This window comes from Idiotropiscis lumnitzeri, chromosome 11, assembly GCF_059441095.1.
Source record: "Idiotropiscis lumnitzeri isolate Australia: NSW breed Sydney's pygmy pipehorse chromosome 11, RoL_Ilum_1.0, whole genome shotgun sequence".
In the NCBI taxonomy this organism is placed as follows: domain Eukaryota; kingdom Metazoa; phylum Chordata; class Actinopteri; order Syngnathiformes; family Syngnathidae; genus Idiotropiscis; species Idiotropiscis lumnitzeri.
In genome coordinates, this window is record NC_142401.1 from 20,478,781 (window position 1) to 20,500,471 (window position 21,691).

General features: G+C 38.8%; 1 protein-coding gene across 15 annotated transcripts in view; it reads left to right on the top strand.

Moving 5' to 3' along the window:
* Nucleotides 1-21,691, top strand: part of nfasca (neurofascin homolog (chicken) a) — a 114,814-nt gene that overhangs the window by 75,875 nt on the left and 17,248 nt on the right. For 8 of the 15 annotated variants that reach the window (XR_015845831.1, XM_088309514.1, XM_088309512.1 and 5 more), the window contains 10 exons: nt 3,092-3,289; nt 5,643-5,713; nt 6,926-7,148; nt 8,023-8,138; nt 8,250-8,460; nt 9,214-9,336; nt 10,144-10,317; nt 13,203-13,229; nt 16,377-16,628; nt 19,254-19,376. Coding sequence is in view for 14 of the 15 variants with exons in the window: in XM_088309514.1 (XP_088165640.1) it covers nt 3,092-3,289; nt 5,643-5,713; nt 6,926-7,148; nt 8,023-8,138; nt 8,250-8,460; nt 9,214-9,336; nt 10,144-10,317; nt 13,203-13,229; nt 16,377-16,628; nt 19,254-19,376 (1,518 nt within the window). In the remaining variant the exon portion in view is untranslated. The remainder of the gene's footprint in view (nt 1-3,091; nt 3,290-5,642; nt 5,714-6,925; nt 7,149-8,022; nt 8,139-8,249; nt 8,461-9,213; nt 9,337-10,143; nt 10,318-13,202; nt 13,230-16,376; nt 16,629-19,253; nt 19,377-21,691) is intronic. The other 7 variants (XM_088309522.1, XM_088309525.1, XM_088309526.1 and 4 more) reach the window with 3 other exon arrangements.

The following is a 21,691-nucleotide window of genomic DNA, read 5'->3' on the forward strand; positions in this document are numbered from 1 at the left end:
GTGGCGGATTACGAGTTGTTCTGAAGTGTCATATGGAGGACTCCTTACGACCACAACACAGAAAGTCATATTTGTTTTTATAATTTTTTTTTTGCATAGTGGCCCCACAATTTGTTCCTAGACATTGACCAATAGTGTGACGGAGCGAAACGCTCTTCACTCTCTATCTGCACACACCAGCTCTCAATTCTGCCTGAAATATCAGGCGCATCCTTCTGGCATTGGCACTCACTGAAAACCCGTGCCATGTGCTCATTGTTCTTTCAGAGCCAAGCACTGGCGTCGACCTACACTTGTGTCCCTCGGTCCTTGCATGCCCTCCAACTGTTCTCCTCCTGACTTCGCTCTTTTCTTTTTGTCCCGTCTCCCTGATGATGTGTGCCATCAGACAGTGCTCTTGGTGGCAGCATGTGATGGTCTGTGTCAGACTTGTAGTGTGGCCACTCATCCATGAAATACACAACAAACAAACACATTTGTTTTGTAATCTGACATATTTTCATTTATTTATTGTTGAGTAAAAACCTTGCTTCATGTCCCTAGCATTAACCGGGAAAAATTGCTCCTTAAGTTTATAAATGTGCCCATCAATTTAAGTCCTTGATTAACACAATTGCTCTTAAAAAAGTTATTTCGAGCCTTGATACACTGTGTTCCAAAGTATTATGCAAATTGGATTTAGAGTTAAAACTAGGGATGTACAATTCACACAAAACCTGATTCGATTCGATTTTCAGTTCCCAATTTCAATTTGATTCGATATTTCATTCTATTTTATTTTTTTAATTACTGACATGCTTGTCTCTGTGCGCTCGTGTGATGCTGCAGCCATCCACAAATGCTATATACGTATTGATGTTTAGCACAAGTGTGTAAATGTTTAGTGCATTTTAAATGGAACCAAAATCTATACACTATGCGATGTAGCACTATTACTATGAAACTCCCTATAAATAAAATTAATACTTGTAAACATTTTTCACTCTTTTCTTGAGCACCAATACAGTTTTTTTAGTTTATAAGTGACTGGAATCATATGAATAAAGTTGTGGAAATGCACTGTACTAAAGAAAACTAAAATAAACACTTGAATTGATTTTTAATTTAGTTTTTATTTAACCTGAATACAAAACGTTTTGTTTTGCTTCCCTTGTATGCATACAATCTAAGAGTGAGACAGAGCGAGCGAGAGATCTTGCGTGATGCATATCATAAAACTCGGAAATAACATAGCTCAGCAAAACAACACACATAACCCACTTTTTTCAAGACTTTTTTAGCACTGTAAATTTGTATATTTGAATGACTGAAGTAGGTGAGGTTTTATTGTTGGATGTTGCCGTTCATGGCTTGCGACAAATGCATCATGTTGTACTTTGGCTAGTGAGAGTTCTGAGTTCATAAACGCAACGCGCCATATGTGGTCGCGACTTCGCACATGTGCTCTTGCTGTCTCGATGTCATCCTGCCATTATCAATCTCGAGTATATAAAAAAAAAAAAATTAATACACGTGAGTTCGCTGACAAATGCTGTACCACTACAGCACATCGCGTGCGACGTTCAATCAGATGCACACGGTAGCCTGTGCGTGCTAACTACAGCTAGCTTTCAGAGACAACTGCCCCCGTCATAAATGAAATCGGGTATCAACCGCTACATTTTTCCTTTTAAGGCTTTGCTAAGAAAGGGTTGTTTATATCATGTTGAGAATTTTTACACATGCAATTTGTTTACAGCACAGACATAAGAGAACTATTCGTTTATTTTTTTATATCGATGTATATTTTGAGCAGTTTGTATCGATATTAAATCGATTTTCGATTAATGTTTACATCCCTAGTTATAACCCTTTTTTGTTTTTGTTTTTACATAAAACACGTGTGGCATTGTGTCTCAAGGCTCTGTAGATCATTGGCATACATCTCAGAAACCTTTGATAAATAGTCTCTCAGGTGTGCCCAATTAAAGGAAAACTGCTAGTGATGTTCCACGTTATTAAACAGGTCACAGGTTTCAAGCGATATGGGGAAGAAAAACCCTCTGCTGCTAAATGTATAATATAGTACACGACCTTGCTCATGGTATGAAAACATTGGATAGTTCCAAAAAAAAGTATGAGAGATCATCGAACTTTAAAGAAATCTGTTGCTAATTCAGAGCAGTGCTTAATAATTTCCAACTGTAGACTGTGAGTTATTTAACTTTGAGTTAGTTATTGTATTTATTTATTGTAAAAATACCATCATTTTGAGATTAGTTCAATGAATTTGAAATAAACTAACGGCTGATGACTTGAAAATTATAGTGACTGACATTAGCATGGGCGGCACAATGGCCGACTGGTTAGCACGATGGCCTCACAGTGAGAGACAGCATCGAGCGTGGGTTCGATCCCATCCTGTGTGGAGTTTGCATGGGTTTCCTCCGGGTACTCCGGTTTCCTCCCACATTCCAAAAACATGCATGGCAGGCCGATTGACCACTCTAAATTGCGTGAGCGCGGATGGTTGTTCGTCTCTGTGTGCCCTGCAATTGGCTGGCAACCAGTTCAGGGTGTCCCCCGCCTACTGCCCGAAGATAGCTGGCATAGGCTCCAGCACCCCCCCCCCCCCCCCCACGACCCTAGTGAGCAGAAGCGGTACTGAAGATGGATGGATGGATGAATGACATTTGCATAAATTATTCATGAAAATTTGAGTAGAATGTACTCTGCTTAATAACACAGAACACAGTGTCAAGGAACAGAAACTGAAAATCACAGAAGTATTTTGGTGAGAAAAAAAAGAAAAGTGGCAGAAAAAAAGGAACTTAACAATATTGGTTAATTCGTGGCTCTCTGTTGAGAATTTTGTCTGTAATAACCTTGTTAACGAACAGAAAGTTGAGCAAGCAGTAGAGAAACAGCAAAGGTCAAAATAACCTGTATGTCCTTAACTTTCCAGCAAACTTTCAAATGACAATCAAAACAGTAGCTATGGCGCTGCATGAGCATATGCTCACTTTTAGAGTAACTTGGGGCCAGAGCGTAGATGAGATAGATCTATACATTGTATTCAGTCTTTCTAATTTTGTTTTGCGCTCCTTTGCAGAGTTTTTGGTCCAGTTCGAGGAAGACCGCTGGGAGCCAGGTCGATGGCAGGACCTGGCCACCTATCCTGGGGACCTCAACTCTGTCATTCTGCAGCTTGCTCCCTTTGTCAACTACCAGTTCAGAGTTATCGCCGTTAATGCAGTGGGCCAGAGTGCAGCAAGCCAGCCCTCACCAAAATACCAAACCAGTAGCGCTGGTGAGTAGCATCCTGCTTGGTTATAGGACTAGAAAAAACTTATCCTAAAATTAGCAGCAAGCTATAACAATATTGCATATTTACTAGGGCTGTCAAAATGAAAGCATTAACTCAGGTGATTAATCCAATTTCTTTTTAACTCAGTTAAATATTTTAACTCAGTTAACTCAGTTTGATTGACTTCAAAAATAATTTGCATACTTTGCCAATATTGTGCCATATAAGCTGCATCCTTAGCACGTCTCAGAACAAAACACCGCGTTCAAGTTACCACTGGGCCTTACAAACCAACACTGCTGGAGTGTGGCGCTTGTGGGCAGTTTTGAAAAATGTTTCGAAGAAAAATGCCTGTAAAGATGTCTCCATTTCGTTCGTATTCAAGAATCAAAGAAAGCTATTAGAACAGTCTTTGAATTAAATGTACCGTATTTTCGCAGTCATACGGCGCACTTAAAAGTCCCAAATCTTCCCCTAAACTAACACAGCACCTTGTAAGGCGACTGCGCTCATTATATGGACAAAGTATGACTCGCGACCATCAACCCTTTTACTCATTGGGCTGTTCGGCGTGCATGTTAGCACACCCTGCTGGACAAAGTGTGAGTCATCTATGCTTCAAAGTGACCATGACTATACATTATGTGACTATGGTGTTTGGGTGATGGTGTGGGAGAAAGCCGGACAAAAGGGCAGCTGTCCACAATGTTGTAGTCTGTCTTATCATTTATTTTATTGCAAGCAAGAAACGTCCCAGGTTTAGACAACAGACAAAAAGCCCAAAGCATAACAGCACATCTCTCGAAACAGCCATGCAAATCTCTCTAAACAGCCATGCTGTTAAGGATGTTTCTATCAAAACAAGCCTGAACAAATGAATCAACCAGCCAAGATTGTCTGTCATTTACGCGCGGGGCAGCCCTCGAACTCCGAGGTGAAGCCAGCGTGTTCGACTGCACACATGGTTTTTATTTGCATCAGCATAAGCAATTTGAATATGCAATACAGAATGGGAAACTTGACATTTGACTCCATCACACTCTTCCAGCCTATTCTAATGGTTTCAGATTACAAGACATCTTTTGGTGTATGGTGTATTTTCACAAGGCCTGACACATACAAGTTATCTTTCTGGCCATGACGATATTGTTGCTTTAGAGATACCAAGCCTTGTGCTGAACCTCCCTAATTCATAAATTACGGCCTTATAAGTGAGTGAGTCTCACTTTATCTGCTAAGAGTCAGCCATTTGAACAGGGGTCATCAACGCCCCAAGGAAGGTGCCTACAGAAAAGGGATCTAACGTTGGGGAGTCACATCTGCAATGGAGCCGGACCTGGCACCCATAGGAAAGTTCAATTTGAGGCCAAAAAGATACGAATGCATGTGCAACAAAGGGGGCCTGTAAGATTAGTTATAGTTTGAAACTTGATAAGATGACAAACTAAACAACAAAACTAACAGATGAACATACAAACTTAAATTTCTTTAACACATGCAAATCTCTCTAAACAGCCATGTGATTGGCTGAGTCTGAGTGGCTCCCAGAAGGCATTGCTCTAATGGCTCTCAAGAAGCCATTGCTATATCATTTTGTGTTATTTTTATTTCTTTTTGGTATATTGATGGCATGAGAGATACATGTTTTGTGTTAATCTTATTTCTTTGTTTCATTGTTTGCTTGTATGCTGAGTTTTTTTTTTTTTGAAACCGTGACTCTAAGGAGTGTGGTGACCAGTGAAGTCCCTCCCCTGACATAGTCTTGTAGACTATTGCCATGATACCTATTATTGGTTAGAGTCATTGTTCATGGTAGTGATTGTCAATGGGATCATGGCAACTGTCTTTGAAATGTGGCGATTGCTTATGGTATTGAGGCAAAGTGAATTGCCATGGCTGAGTCAGCGCGAGCAGCCGAGCTATTGCTATGCTAAAAGCAGCTGAGCTATGCTAAAGCTAGTGCCTTGTAAGGCGGTGCGCCCAGTGTGTGCTTCAAAGACAGAAATAGCACCCTCAACAGGTGTTGCGCCCTTTGAGGCAGCGCGTCCAATGACTGCGAAAAATACAGTACTTCATATTTGGTGATTTTGCGTCAATTCCAAGATATTATTCAAGTAAATATCTGTTACAATCTTCACAAAAAAATAGTAGTTGAAAAATGTGATAGATCACGATTAATCATGGAATTTTTTGTGATTAATTAGTTAAAAAAATAATTGAAAAAAAAAATCACTTGACAGCACTAATATTTACCAAGAGGCTGAGGCAGGGAAAGATGACCGCTCACCTCAATCTGGTATAAATATTATCAGTTATTGTTTGATGGTAAGGAAATTATGTTCTATTTCAAATATAGCTCCTGATGTCATACCCAGAGGCCTCCGCGGCTGGGGCTCAGAGAAAGACAACATGGAGATCACTTGGGAGGTAAGTTATGTGCATCGTAGGCATTAACGGCATATCGTGATCGTTTAAATTATATGTTAATTCACATAATCACATCCTGCAAACTGTTACCATATCCTCAAAATATTTGGGTTGTTTTGAGCAGTATCTTATTAACAGTGATGGGCAGTAGCAACTTTGCGAGGAGTGTTACTAGTTTAACTACAATGCACGTTCTACTGTAGGACTACTTTTGTGATCACATAGCTTGGTACCGTAAGCTGACCATATTTTTAAAAATTCCAAACTGGAACCCTACAATTTCACTGAAATCAAATACAATAAATTCTCACCAGGAACTATCAATCCATTTAGAACAAATTTAATTGCTAGTCAATCTAGTGACCGCTGGTTGCGGTAATACTTTAGCTAATGCTAAATGATATCTTGGTTGACACTTCAATCGCACAAAAAATGAATCATTAAAATGTCTTTGAAAAATCTAAAAGTCCGGAGAATGAAGGAAGCTGTGAGGCAGGGCATGGGCGGATAGTTAGGAAGCTCCAGGCAGACACGAGAAGAACCAAAGCCGCAGGGAGTCAGATTAGCACAAATCAGGCTAGATGCAAAACAGGACAACTTCTTGGAGCACGGATTTGGGCCGGAGTACCACGACAGAACCGGAAATAATCTGGCGCTTGACTCCTTAGCTGCACTGATCTTATATTTTTGTTTGGATGAGGCTGATGAGCTGCAGGTGCGTAGTAGCCGGAGCCCGAAACTACAGGGGCGTGACCAGGAGTGGAGAGAAGAAGCCACCCATGCCCTGTCGGGAAATACAGAGGCTCCAAAACAGGGTGAAAACACCAGAACCCCGCAATGATGGAGATCCAGAGTCTAGCCGGTTCGAGGCCAAGACTTTTGGGAGTCCATTTCGAGACAATACCTTCCAGTCTTAGTCTTGAGACCGGTCTCAAGAACAAGACCAGTCTTGAGTGTAACAACACCAGAATGAAACCTCAGTGTTGTCTCTGCCTTGATAATGCAGTGGTAGTAAGAAGCATGATTATCCAAACATTTCAAACACTTTTATCTTATTTAACCACTTTTGTTGTTTGTTTTTTGATTAATAATTTACAGTACTCTAGCTCACTACATTTTTCAATTAGGTTGTGCAACAATGCATATTTAGAACTGTATCCAGTAAATATTTACACATGAGCATTTATTCTCCATTCTTATTTATTTCTTCAGCCCCTGCTTGATCTGGAGAAAAACGGCCCTAATTTGCACTACAGTGTGTGGTGGAGAAGAAAAGATTCAGATGGGGAGTGGAACAATGTGACCATAACAGGGACCAAACATGTTGTCCACAACACAGAAACCTATGTTCCCTATGAGATCAAAATCCAGGCCAGAAATGAGCTCGGAGCAGGACCAGAGTCAAACGTGGTAATTGGATACTCAGGAGAAGACAGTAAGTTGATGCACACTTTGAGTACGTAATCTTTTGTCACAATCGGTTTGAGTGGCTTTAAGCCCTTCTCTCGATCTCGTGTGTTATTAAATACTACTGTATGTGTATATTCTTCTTCCATTTGTTATAATTTCATGTATATGTATTTGGGAAGAACTCTGATGTTTAAATTTGTGCTGTTAAGTGATTACATATTTAAACTAACAACACACAAAGAATTTCCATGATTAATTGCGATTAATCACATTTTTCAACTACTATTTTTTGTGAAACTCGTAACAGGTATTTAGTCGAATAATATCTTGAAATTATTGCAAAATTACCAAATATGCAGTATATTGAATTCAAAGACTGTTCTAATGGCTTACAATCCTGAGACATCTTTACAGGCATTTTTCAAGGCATTTCTCAAAATGCCCAAAAGCACAAACTGGAGTAGTGTTGGTTTGCAAGGCCCAGAGGTAACTTCAGCAGGGTCTTTTGTTCTGAGATGATGTGCTAAAGATGTACTGCTTATATGGTACAATATTTGCAAAGTGTGCAAATTATTTTTGAAGTAAATCAAACTGAGTTAACTTAGTTAAAATATTTAACTGAGTTAAAAAAAATAGATTGATCTCCAGAGTTAACACTCTAATTTTGACAGGCCTAGTTTAAATATTACTCATTATATTTTCAAGCCACAACTTAATTCTCTAACCACAAGATACGTAATAATAATCCTCCTCCTCCTCCTCCTCCTCATCATCATCATCATCAAAATTAGAATTAAAAAAAATACATCAGTTTACAGTATGCTTATCTGATGTAAATTAATAAATGAAGCATTTTTAGGTCCTTCACTCTCTGTGTCTTCACCTTCTTATGTCTTTAGAACCCACCAGCGCTCCTACCGAGTTGCGCATTTCAAAGGTGGCCAGCACCAAAGGAAACATCCACTGGAAGCCTGTGAACCAAGACTCAGTCCGGGGAGAATTCAAGGAGTACAGAGTGAGACTGCCACGAATTCAATGAGCTCAGACAGTTCTTATTGATTATTTCCTCCTCCTTGCAACCCCAAACCTTTTAAATCCCTCTTTCTCTGCAACATGTCCCTTGTAGCTGTACTACTGGCGTGAGTCCAGTCATGTCCCTGGTCTGGTGTTTAGTAAAGAGAACAAGACCAAAGGTTTCTACACCACCATGGCCGAGCCCTCTGCCATCCTCAGTGAACTTGTGCCCTTTTCGCGGTACAAGATGTTTATGGTTGTGGCCAATAATCGTTACGAAGGACCACCCAGCAACGCTGTTGAATTCAGCACAAAAGAAGGAGGTAATGAATTAAAATTGTAATTTATATAATGTATGCGTACTGTTCTTAAAAATGTCTTTTAGCAACATGAAGAGGTACAACTCAAACCATTTGATCCAGATTTTCTTGGGGGGAAAATATGTAAATCCACGTTCATAACACATTAGATTATTGTTTAGAATTAAGTAAAGAATACCATTTAAAAAAGGCTTCAAATGGCATACGGAGTGCATTTAACGCGCTTTAGGTGTTGACAATTGACAATATTTTTTCTGACACATTGTTGGTATGCTTTGACTCAGAGGGTCCATTGAAATCATAAGTCAAGGATAATAGTTTGTTAAACTATTCTGTTCACGTTACTGTAAAAGCGGGTTTGAGTTTGATACCTGTGATCCACTCCACCAACTTCGCTTGTCAAAGCCTCACATTCAAACCCACTCATTCATATTCAAACACCCAAGGGCATCTGCTGCCATCCGAGGCACTGCCTTAGCCCGTTAAGAAAAAATTAGGGTACGGACACTGCCTCAATGGACAGTCAGAGCCAAGATTCAAACTGTGACCCTTCAATCAGTGGAAAACCCATGCAAAGACAGTAGCAACTCAACAAACCGTCTTTAAACATTTAAATACTGAATACATTTCATTTATTATGTATTTTTAGCACATACTGTAAATAGGACATCTTTATTTCAGTTCTGATGGCAACCACTGGAGTTTCGTGACCTTTTTGATATCCTTTCTTTTCTCTGTCTGTTTGTGAATGTGTAGTGCCTGATGCTCCCAGTTTTTTCCGAATCAAGCGAAGAGGTTTTGATTCTATTCACCTGGAATGGGACAAACCTCTGGAGCCAAATGGAATTCTGATCGGATACCAGCTCAAATACCAAACAGGTTTAGCATTTTACTTGATGTTATTAGTCAATCTACAGTTTGTATTAATTGCACATTTAAAATGACATTCAGAATGAACACATGGACAAAAGTGTTGGCACACCTGAACATGCAAATTCCACACTGGCAGGCCAGAGCCCAGGTTCAAACCCTGCTCCTCTGAACTGTGAGGCGGACATGCTAACCAGTCGTCCACCAGGCCGTACTATCAAGGTAGTCTAGGGAAAAAATGTGCTGCTTTATGTGAAAAACCTTGGTGTGAGTCGCAGGTAATGGGTTTTTAGATAGATTTTCAGATATCAACCTGTAATGGCTAAGAACAAAACTTTGGACTATTCTCAAGTGGCTTTGCATGAGCCCTGATCTAAATTTGACTTAACATCTGTTGAAGGAGCTGAAACATGGCATCTGGAGAAAGCAACCTGTGACAATTGGAGCAGTTTGCACATGAACAGTGGGCCCTTCTGTCAGGTGCAGAAGTCTCACGGAAGTTCCGAAAATTGGTTGCTTGCAGTAATTGCCTCAAACGGTTGTGGAACAAAATGCTAGGTTCTGGGTACCATCATTTTTGTCCAGGCCTGTTTCATGAGTTTGTTTTTTCTAAGATAACTGTTGAACCACCATTCAAAAGCAATGTCTGATTTTCTCTAGTTCATTTGCATAATTTTACATTTACTAGAAAAAAAAACTTTCTTTGATTATTATTTTTTCTTTCATTATTGAGGGTTTCCGACAGTTTTGTTCACGCATTTGTAGCTTTCACTCACGTGTGTGTGTGTGTGTGTGTGTGTGTCTTTGTGAGTTTAGCCAATGGTTCAAGAGAGAGTCGACCTCGTCTTGAGACTTTCCTCCCAAATGTAACAGAGTTCACTCTCCGTCTTCCTGATCGATCAACGCGCTACAATTTCTACCTGTCAGCGCTCACCCAGGTGGGAACAGGGGAGATCTTTGTTGAGGAATCCCCCTTCTTTGCCAATGAAGGTTAGTTTTTCTCTTTGCTCTTGTCATGATTAGCTAACAACAAAATCAGACATATTGTCTGGTCTTAGCTCCACTGGTCACACTCAAGACAAAGTCATTGAGACATTGTCAGAAGATGAAAGTGCACCATTTCATCGGTTTTTCACTTCTTGTGACAAGGGCGTTACGAGTTCTTTTCTTTTTAAATGAATTGGTTAAGTGTGTGGCAAAATCAGGTTCAGCCTAAAACTCATTTCTGTTATAGTGATTCAATTGGAAGCACTGGTGGACATGGAGAAAGCAGGAAATACTCACTGTTTCTGTTCTCTTGCTGTCCTTTTACATTTTACCATGCCGAGGTGTCTTTCATGGGTATGCTCATGCATTGTGTTTATTCAATTACCATCATGTCTTCATATCTGCACATACACAGTATGATGGAACACTCCCTGTACTTGTATAAAAAATCTTTTGTCTCCTGTATGTTCTATTTCCCAATGAATTTAAAGTCGCAATCTTGCAAGGCCATTAATATGTGCTGTATTCATGGTGAAATGTCGTTGGGGCTCATTTTAAAATGCATTAAGTAAGATTAGGAATATATTCTTTAATGAAGTTGATTCCCATAATTTGCAAATCAGTAGAGGCAGACATCCAGTAAACTTGTACTTTCGACTGATCAGGTTCCACACCGATCTTCCGACAAGAGCATTGCTGTGACCCCTAAAGGCCACTATTCTCTGTTCCGTTGAAGGTCATTTGGGATTCACTGTAAGGTGTTCTCCTGGCTTTCATTATGTTTTTGCTGTCTATTTTTCCGACACACAAGTGACTTTGGTGCCTTCCAAATCATCTATTATGGACACTGCAGAGTTGATACTGAATCCCAAGAAATGCCCAACTGGGATACAGTGGACCCCCTCTATTAAAAAATTCCCATAAAACTGACTTTTGATAACTTCATTAATTGGAAGACATTTCACAACTGACATGAGCAGCACAGGAAAGTCCTGATCCCAAAGATTTTTTATACCTTTTCATCTAACCCTTTAAACCAAATGATTAAAAGAAGCACCTTTTCCAAATGTAACAAAACAGAACATTAATGACGAATAAGCCATGAAAAAAAGTAGTATAGTATAGCATAGTATAGTATAGTATAGTATAAAGCCTATTCCAAGTCACGAAAGACAATCAACTTCGGTGGGTTTAAACTTGGAGAACAGTCTATATTTAACAGCCTTCTCGTGATATGAAATGAGTGCCTCTCAGACATAAATTTTGATGGAACTAAAGAATATCTGTACTCGGTAGAACCCATTGAAGACGTTGGCCAAGAATCTTTGAAAATATATTCAGATCCACATTTAAACGTGAATGGGTTGATAACTACCACAGAAGAGCGGGTCTGTCACTTGTTGGAGAAAAGGCCTTCACCACGGTGGGGTCCCTCATTATACTCGGTCTGAAGGACAGGAGCAATAGTAGCTGAAAATAATTTGAAGAACTCAGAAGTGAACCCCTCTGGGACAGGAGTTTTGTCATATTGGAAAGCTGAAATGGCGTCCCGCCCTATGACGGAGATCAGATCTCTCAACTTTGCACCCAAATCTTCATTTATTTTTGGAAAATAATGACTATCCAAGGAACATTCCAAGGAATAGAGATCAGCGTCAAAGGCAAAGGATTTAATCAGAGGAATCAATCTGGATAACGTAGATGCACGTACGTGCCTGGTGCGCTAATAGCCTCCCCCAACTAAAAGAAAATGTTTTGTCCGAAACAACTTTTTCTGTATTTTAATAACTTCAATTCAGGCTGAAGATGGAGGCGTTCCTTGTAAAGAGAAGGATTAGGGAGAGAAAACACTGAACCTCCAGTTGGTTCTGATACTGCATCATCAGTCGGCGAATGAATGAGGAGTCAGTGTGAAGCGCTTTGAGTGCCTTATAGGTATAAAAGCGCTGTACAAGTGAAATTCCATTTGCAGTCCATCTAGAAAATGTGGCAGGTAGTCTCCTCCAAAGAAAACAAATAAATTAAAACAAAATATAGGTCCATCAAGAAAACCGGGAGTATCAAAGTGCAACTTGATTTGTGGCCATCACTCACTCCTGGCAGAATGACTGGGCCTCTTTCTGAGTCTCAAAGGTGAAGGTTTCATTCCCGAGCAAAACATGAAGGTGGGCAGGGAAAGAAGCCTGAACTTTACTCCTTGGTAGAGAGCTTGTTTGACCTTGTCAAAAGAAATTTGCACTGCTTCACTCACTTGGAAATGATGAAGATAGACCACAAAGGGCCGAGGGCTTCGACCACTCCCAAAAAAGAAAAAAAAGGAAACCTTTTGAATAAGTACGATATTTTTTTTCAAATATTGAGGGAAAAAAATTCAAATAGGTGAATATGCAGGGCCGAACCACGAGTGTGTGGGGGTCCACTGTGGTTCTGACAAACTGCTGCACTGATGCATACTGACACTGAAAATATTAATCTGTTAAAAATAAAATATTTTTAATTTAACTTTATCTTACATTATTGATTTGAATAACCCTTAATCCATATTGGGGAACAGGCGCAGTTGGCGCTTTGAACACGATTGGCATCTTTTGTGGAAAATGCTTTTTACATGTTCGAATTCGTTATACTTAAAATGAAAGAAAAAGAAAAGAAAATATGGCCTATGCTTATCATCCAAGAAACCAGAGACTCTGGTCCACGAATCTGAACACAATTTAAGAACCACTCGGCTAAAAGTTCCAACAAATGGGACATCCTGTAGTCTGGAATAATTGGAGCCATGCTACAGTACATAAGAGGGACTGTGTGAATGTGAGGATATGTTTTATCTACTTTTCCTATCCAACACATCCCCTCTTCATTGTCTCTTCTGTTCTCTGTGTTGGCAGAAAACTTTACTGATGCTACAGGTCTAGGTAATGGAGAATTAAGAACATGTCTGCCTGTTCCCACCTCCATCCTCCATGTTTCACTTTATATCTGTTCACCTAAGCGCATAGCAGCAGTGCAGTCCTTTTTTTAACAGAAGAGATTCAGTGCTTGCAGTTCAAGTAAAATCAACAAACAACCATATGTATTTAACGTCATTTACTGTCGCATCATTTTTCAAGTCCAGCTCAAATTATTCTCTGAAATGCCTGAACAATCTAATGTATCCATACAAGACAAAGTATATAAACATTTTAATTTAAAAAGAAAAAAAGAGCACTTATGTGCACCTTTGTGTACAGAACTGTAGTTTTTTCTTTTGAAATGGATTCATCTTGATTATCTATATTCAACATTATTTCTGAAACGTTTGTATGAAAATAAACCACCGTCAATTACATTGTTCCTGGTGACAATTTTAATGCAATAATTAACGAGACTTGGACTGTGCTGCTGTTTATGTTTTATGGAATGTCTATCAGCGGGTCTGCCTCCTGATCGCTCTTTCGTTTCGCTTTGTACAAAGCTGTGGTGATTTGCCATCAGGGATTGAATAAGACCAATAATATTGGTCAGATTTTGATTAGAGACTATATATGGCACAAAAATAAGTCACATAGCTGATTTCGCTAAATATTTGTGCTGATGTGGTACATAATTTGTTAGTTTTCATCTGTGTGATTTCCTTTACACCCTTAACATCTTTGAATCTTCATTGAAGTTATCCGTATTCACTGTATGTTGACCTTGGACTTTGTGATTTATTTGGAATTGATCCCTGATGGTATCCTCTTACTGTACAATCTTGCAGTATTCCCACTTTTTGCCAACTGCTGCCAGTTTGACTTCTGTCGCAGCAACATCTATTTTAACATGGTTTGCCACTAAATGCAGTTAATAACAGGCATGCTGCTGAGTGTACATTGGAATGGAAGGTAACATGAAACATTTGAATCTCAGAGGTCCATGGTGGACAGCATATGACTGTCTATCTTACTTACTCACTGGCTTGATCATTTTGATTCTCCCATCCTTATCCATCACGTCTGGTCACTGCTTCAGTCATTTATGGAACATCTGACTGAACTGGTTGCATTACTGCTTTGCATCTGCTCCCAAACATGATAATATCGTCATTGCTTTTGAGCATGCTTTGAAAATAGGATGCAAGCATGCTGGCATTTGGGCCTATCATGCAAAAGAGATGTTTGTGGGGGAAGCATTAGAAATAGAAGCTTTGGTGGCTGGAGATGGCACAAGGTACAGTATGAGTCATTGTGACGAACAGTTCATGTTGGAACCTTTGATCATGGGTAAACAGTTTGAATAAGCCAAGTGCTGTAGTTGTTTCAGTTATTTTTCTTTGTCTGCAAGAGGTAATGAACTCCTTATGAAATACAATCGAAGTTGTATAATCATATAATAATGCTACTACAATTGTATATGTGAATGTGGCTATAAAAAGTAGACGCCCCCTGTTCAAATGCCATGTTTTTGTGATTGAAAATAATGCCACTAAGATAAATCATTTCAAAACTTTTTCTACTATTATGTAACCTGGAACCTGTACAACTCAATTGGAACAAAAAAATTGAAAAGAAATGTGACAACCAATTCAGGACGTACCCCGCCTTTCACCCAAAATAAGATCGGATAGGCTCTACCTCACCGCCAACGCTAGTGAGGATAAGCTGGACAGAAATCCATTTTCTGAAAGCTTTTCAATAGGTGACAAAAACGTAAACGACTGAGAAAATGTGGTTGCACAAGTGTTCACACCCTCTTCTAAACCGGTATTTGGCTGTGTTAAGAATCAATTCCATTCAAACTCAAGTAACTCATAAATTGAAGTCAACGATCACCTGGCACCATTTAAAATGCCTCAAAATAACCCCAAATGAAGTTCAGATGTCCTAAAATGCTTTTCCTGATAATTTAGTCAAAACATTTTAGAGCACAAGCCATGGTCCACATAGAGCTTACATAACATGAGATGGATCTCATTGTTCAAAGGTATCCATCAGGAGAAAGGTTCAAACGAATGCCCAATTTATTAATTATACCATGGATAAGAGTGAGGTCAGTTATTAAGTCTTAAGTAGAAAGCAGAATAATGTCACGAAATGTTTTAAATAGCGGCAGTTGTATTCTGATTCACATTTAACATGAGTATGAATGTGATTGGATAACTCTTAACCTTAATAAGCCATCTCGAAAATATATTTTTTTGTTTCAACTGAGTTGTACTGTTTGCAGAGTTCGCATCGATGGTGGGAAAAGTTTTGAAAGGATTTATCTTGCTCTAATTTCTTACATTATAAAAGAAAGGTTTGTATGCATTGTGTAGAGAGAAGGTAAAATGTTTAATTCAATCCCATGGATGGAAACTCGAGGGACAATCAATACATCAAAGGAAACCACATATAGACTGAGGCAAAAAAAAAGTGCTTATTGTTTTTGCAGACCAATCACATAATTAAGAGCACTTGCTCAAAATAATTTCATATACAATACCTGAATAAAATATTCTTCTTTATGCAGATAATAATGCTATGTTTTAATTGACAGTCAGAAATGGATTCATTTGACAATACCGTATATGTGTGTTCTTTTGTAGTACACCTAATGAAGAGGTGTAAAACACGAATAATGAGAGCCGCCGTCTCACATTTTGCTCACCTCAATCACATGTGAGACTCAAAATTATTAGCAATAGTTCTTCATGACTGCGAATCACAATCGTTGACGTCCCAAAATTAAACACTTTTGTAGTTGTGAAGGCGAAATGATACAGCGCTTGTGCTTGGTATATGAAACAAGTGGCCATAATGTCATGTCTTCAATGTTTCTCATTCAAATATGCAGCATCATGTAATATTTGTGCTTGTCCACATGATGGTAGTGGTACCCACGTTTCCATCACAGATTCACTGCACTTGCCTCACAGTATTTTTGTTTTCTTTGTTATAGTGAGAGGACTTAAAATAGATGTGATCATTTAATATCATTTGTGGGAAATCATTTTGGTTTCCACTCCAGCCTCGAACAACCTATTATAACCTGTCCTATATACGTGTTAAGTTCCTTGTGCCTTGTCTTTAACTCTTTGTTCTTTCCCCGCTCCTCCCTTGTAGTTGAGCTTACGGATGCCTCTTTGGCTTCAGATTTCACTGTTACTCCTCCTCCTCTCGCTCCTCTTCCTTCCACTACTGCTGCTCCGACAACAATTAGTGTCTCACCTTCTACTACTCCTACCACTACCACTATTACAATGTCAACGACGACTGAGACAACCACTACTACCATCATCGATACAACAGAGGCAGCCGTTTCCACACCACCTTCTGTGCTGGTCATCAACAAGAATATTGATCAGAATGTGTTGGGTACATTCTATTATGATTTTCATCTCTTGAGTTGAACATAATGCATTGTGGGAACGTGGTTTACGTCTGACCTGTTCTAAACATTTTCAATCCCAATTTCTTTATAGGGCTGTCAAAACTAAACCGTTAACTCTGGAGATTAATCCAAAAAAATGTAACTCAGTTTAATATTTTAACTCAGTTAACTCCGTTTTGATTTACTTCAAATTAATTTGCATACTTTGCAAATATTGTATCATCTTAGCTGTACATCTTTGGCACATCTCAGAACAAAACTCAATTACCACTGGGCCTTGCAAACCAACAGTAATGGAGTGTGGTGCTTGTGGGCGCAATTAAATGTACTGTAGAAGTAGAGAATTGGTTCTGAGAAAAATGCCTGTAACGATGTCTCAATTTAGATCCTATTCAAGAATCAAAGAAAGCTATTAGAACAGTCGTTGATTTAAATAAACTTCATATTTGGTGATTTTGTATTAATTCCAAGATATTATTCAAGTAAATATTATATAGCAGATATATAATAAATCGTAGGTTGCAAAGTTAGGTTGGATCCAGACTTCACAGACGGGCTTCAATCTGACCTCACTCGACAATGGTTCATGCTGATAGCGCTGTTAGCTAATAATGCAACTCTCTTTATCTTTGGCTTTGACAAAATGTTTCAGACAGTGCAGTATGGTTGTGACTTTAAAGTGGCAGATCTGTGCCCAACCTCGCTGCCAAGTCCCGGTCATAGAAACTGTGTTGGAGGAGTCTTATGTACATTAGCTGCATTGTTACCTCACAATCAGGCACAAGTCAGACTTGCTCAAACTTACATTTTCAGAAATAGGTGACAACCTTAATATTTGCTTGTTTTTTTATTGTCACACTTGTATTTTGTGTACAAGAAACATTTTCTAAACAACTAAATAAAATGTCCATTTTCCATAAAGCAGTATGTCCCCTGTAACTGTAATGATGACGTTAAGTGCAAATTAAAATGAAGATTTTTTAAAAAAAAGTGTAGCAACAAGTTCTAAAAGGCTTGTTAACTGTAAGACAACAGAACAGTCTCCCTCACATTTGATAACAGGACATTTTGATAACAGGACTCTTACTGCTTTAAATGCGAGTCTGCTAATGTCACATGATCTCCATATAACTTCAATTTAACTTCCATCTTCTGTCTTCTCATTCTCCTTCCATTAGCACTACTTTTAGGCTGAGAAAGATATTGCAAAGAAACAGCAAAAAACATGCATAGAATTATTCTTTTGTTGCTTGGGGAATAAGTTCAACACGAGTCTAAGGTGATGCCATACGCGATACTGTTCAAATTCCAATTTAGAACCCCTAGCAGGAATTATGGAATCACTGCTCCTGGAGGAGGATCATTTAAATGCAATTTTAGAAAGATGGAATATCAGTGATTTTTTTTTATTCAAAACACCACACTTCTGGCTAAAAGAACTCCCCAAAACAGTAAGAACGAAAATTATTATCATTAGTCACAAATGTTTTGAGCATATCAAGGGAAAGGGAAATGGGAAATGTATTTTTCTACCTCAATTGTTTTGTTGCGCATTTTCTATTTTCGAGGCATATTGCTTTACATTTTCTGTCCTGACACCTGAAGCATTTCTTGGTCTCCCAGGTCGCTTCCCTTTTACAACCTATAAATTTCGTTTGCACTTGATCAAGATTTTAGACACTGTTGACTGTGAACAACCAACATCTTTTGCACCAAACCGCAATGTTTTACCTTCTTAAAGAAGTTTAATAATTAAAAACTGTCATCTCTAGTTTTGGAGCTATGATTTATGTCAGTCCACTCGGTGCAGCAGCTCTCCAGCCTATGAGCACTCTTATTTCACTTCAATCTGATGGACGTGTTGGTTTTAGAACTGAAAATTCCAAGCTGTTTACCAGCAATTTTTTTCTCAGAATTGAGTGATTGCATATTTGTCCTGACTGCAGCAATTATCTTTCTTGCTATATCTTCTCGTGTTTTTTAGAGCCAAATGGGTGCCTTCCCATTAGTGATGCTTCCACAATTTTTACCAGGGGTTATGGATTTTTAAATAATATTGCTGAAGAGTCAAATTCTGGAACAAAAAACAAAAACATTTACAGTGTTTAAATGTGTTTGACTTTAAAGGTTACACTGTTGATACTGTATGTGAAGTGAACTGTCCTCTCTCACCTTAAAAAAACAGTAGACATCAGAGTTACATAGCAATCAAAATAGAAAACTACACCCAATGTATTGTAATGAAGCCAGAAATACATTCATGTGGTCAAGGAGTGTGAATGATTGTTTTGAGCTGCACACCCTCAATGTCTGAGTTATCTTTTTTCACTCCAATGTCCACTCTAAACTCAGAAGTAAATATTGCAATTTGTTTAATGGATTGAGAAATTGTCTGAAATTTTATGACATTATGGATGAATTTTCAATCCATAAATACTGAATTTACTCTTGGATTAGAGTGGACCTGTCTATCTTGATTGAAAAACCTCCGTAGTGGTAGCACAATGCATAGGACTGAATTGTAAATTCACTCCATTCCTCGAAACTGAGGATTTGGATCTGTGCCATGACTGACCTTTGACCCTTTACCTCTAACACTCATTGTGCAGTGGCCCATGGGCGAGAGATCTGGAATCTGACGGTGGAGCATAACAGTAACTACGCTAACGTCAGCTGGAAACACAACTTCCCGGCCGGCAGCAGCGAGTTTGTGCTAGAGTTCACACTGGACAGTAAGAATCCAGATCAAGCCCGTTACTTTATGAAGTTATAAAGCTTGAGCCCACCAAAGACAATGCCATTTGTGAGCTATTAACCAAATTAGAATTAGGTATTTGTCATTTCAGGCCAGAACATATTGTTGAAGTTCTAAGCATACTATAGTCGATTTTTATGGCAACATATTTAAAAAAAAGGTTTATACTGTTTGGTTAATTACCAGTTAGTTACAATAGTTAGGTTCGAGGAGACCACATAGCGACGAGTTAGTCAGACGTCTTTAAAAATAAGATTGCAGTACAGAATTACTGAACTAAAATGTCTCCATTATTATCTCTAGTACAGATTATTCTTTTTTTCCGTTTCCTTTGCCCCAAGTGGCCGAAGAACAAACAATAACAGCAGCAGCACCAAATAACTTCTGAAGGGGATTATATCACATTAACATACAAATAATATGCCCAACAATTGTTCAATGTCATTTTCACTAAAAAGTGAATGTGTTTTTTTTTTCATGCTTTAAATTTAATTAATTTAATTTAAATTTTGTATATCATATACTGTGTATAGATAGATAGATAGATATTACCGTAGTATATAGATAAAATAAAATCAAATAGACTCCTGTATCAAAACTCAACCACAGAAAACATCCAGTTGGTCGGATACAATAGGTAGGATAATTTAGCCCTCGTTGTTGGACTTGCTGTACATCGTTGTTGTTGTTTGTTCTTACAAACCATTAAAAAATGTGACTTTGTCTTCAAGATGTTTAAAAGCAGATGTTTTATCCTGGCACAGTCTGCATGCATTTCTATTTTAGTCCTCTTTCATTGACCTTCAGCGTTCAGCATCTTGTGCAGTGCATAGTGAATAAGTGACATGGCTCATCTTTTCTCATTCGCTTTTGTGACTTTCTTTCTTCAAGGCCAGAATTGCACAGATACTTTTGTTTTAATTTTGTCTTGTGCAAGTTTTGAGTCTGCTTTTGTTGAACACCGCAAGTTTTGAGTCTGCTTTTGCTAAACACCACTCTTTTTATGGAATCAAAGAGCTTGTTGAGATTGGATATCCTTGCATGTTCCTATAGTGTCTATAAAAAAAGTATTCACCCCTTCACTTTTTCCGTTATGTTTGGGCCATATAATAGAATCGCTGAAAATTTACCTCAAAGTTACCTCAAAGTTTTGCTGGCACAAAACATTAATCAGGTTTTTAAAAAAATAAGTGTAGAACTGTTTAGAATATTTAGAAAATAAAACATTTCCATATCTCATGCCCTTACATATCACATTGTTTTCCAAGAGATTGAAATTGAGCTCCATTGCATCCTGTAGCAAGGGCTGCCTAACACAAATCTAATGTCTGCCTGGGCCGAATGCAAAATCACCAACATTAGACTGGCTGTAAGGCTGCCACAAACGATTATTTTGCTCATCGACGAATTGCGACGACTGTTGGTGATTAGTCAACGAATCGGATCTTATGTAAATTGCTGCATAATGCTGGTGCAAGCAGCTCATTTGGTGTTATTTTGAGTGATGATATGTCATAATCGCAACGCACTATGCGTGGTCGCTAGCGACCATGTGTTAGCGTATGTGCTCTTGCTATTCAATGTCAACCATGGGTGTACAAAAACAGTTTTTTGTTTTTAATAAAGGTGAGTTAGCTGATTAATGCCACCATAATCTATGGTAGATGCAACATGTTAGGGTACCGCAACAGGACATAGCGTTCCATCAGACACTCACCCTAGCCTGTGTGTGCTAACTACAGCTCGCTTGCAAACGCAACTGTTCCTATGAAATCGGAAACAAAATTGGCCCTCAGCCACAACGTATTTCCTTTTTAGATGCTCGTTTATCACCGCCGTGCTGCTATGGAAGGGAGGTTCATCGTATTTAGGCATTTGGTGAAATGCATCCGGACATCCGGTCTCTGTTGCTCATGCTAACATGGGGTTAGCCATGAAACTCAATTACACACAATGCTTCTGTTTTACATCACAGATGACCCGGATGACCACTACTAGGCATGTGCGTTGCAGGCAGGCATACCGCCAGTGGGAGATGAGGCAGTTTCCAGAGAAAAACAGTGCCAAATGTTGCGTCAACTATTGAAATTTATTGCAAACGATTTTGATTGGTGATGTTGTCATGATTAGCCGACTAACCTTGGCCGCCCTAACTGGCTGTCTAACCAGTGTTGGCACTTAGCCACAGGCCTAAAATCAGATCGACTTCTGCCACTCCCCCACGCAAACACGCACAGTAATCTTTGCAATCACTCAAAAATAAGCATCCCACCCCAGTCCTTGAAAATAGAA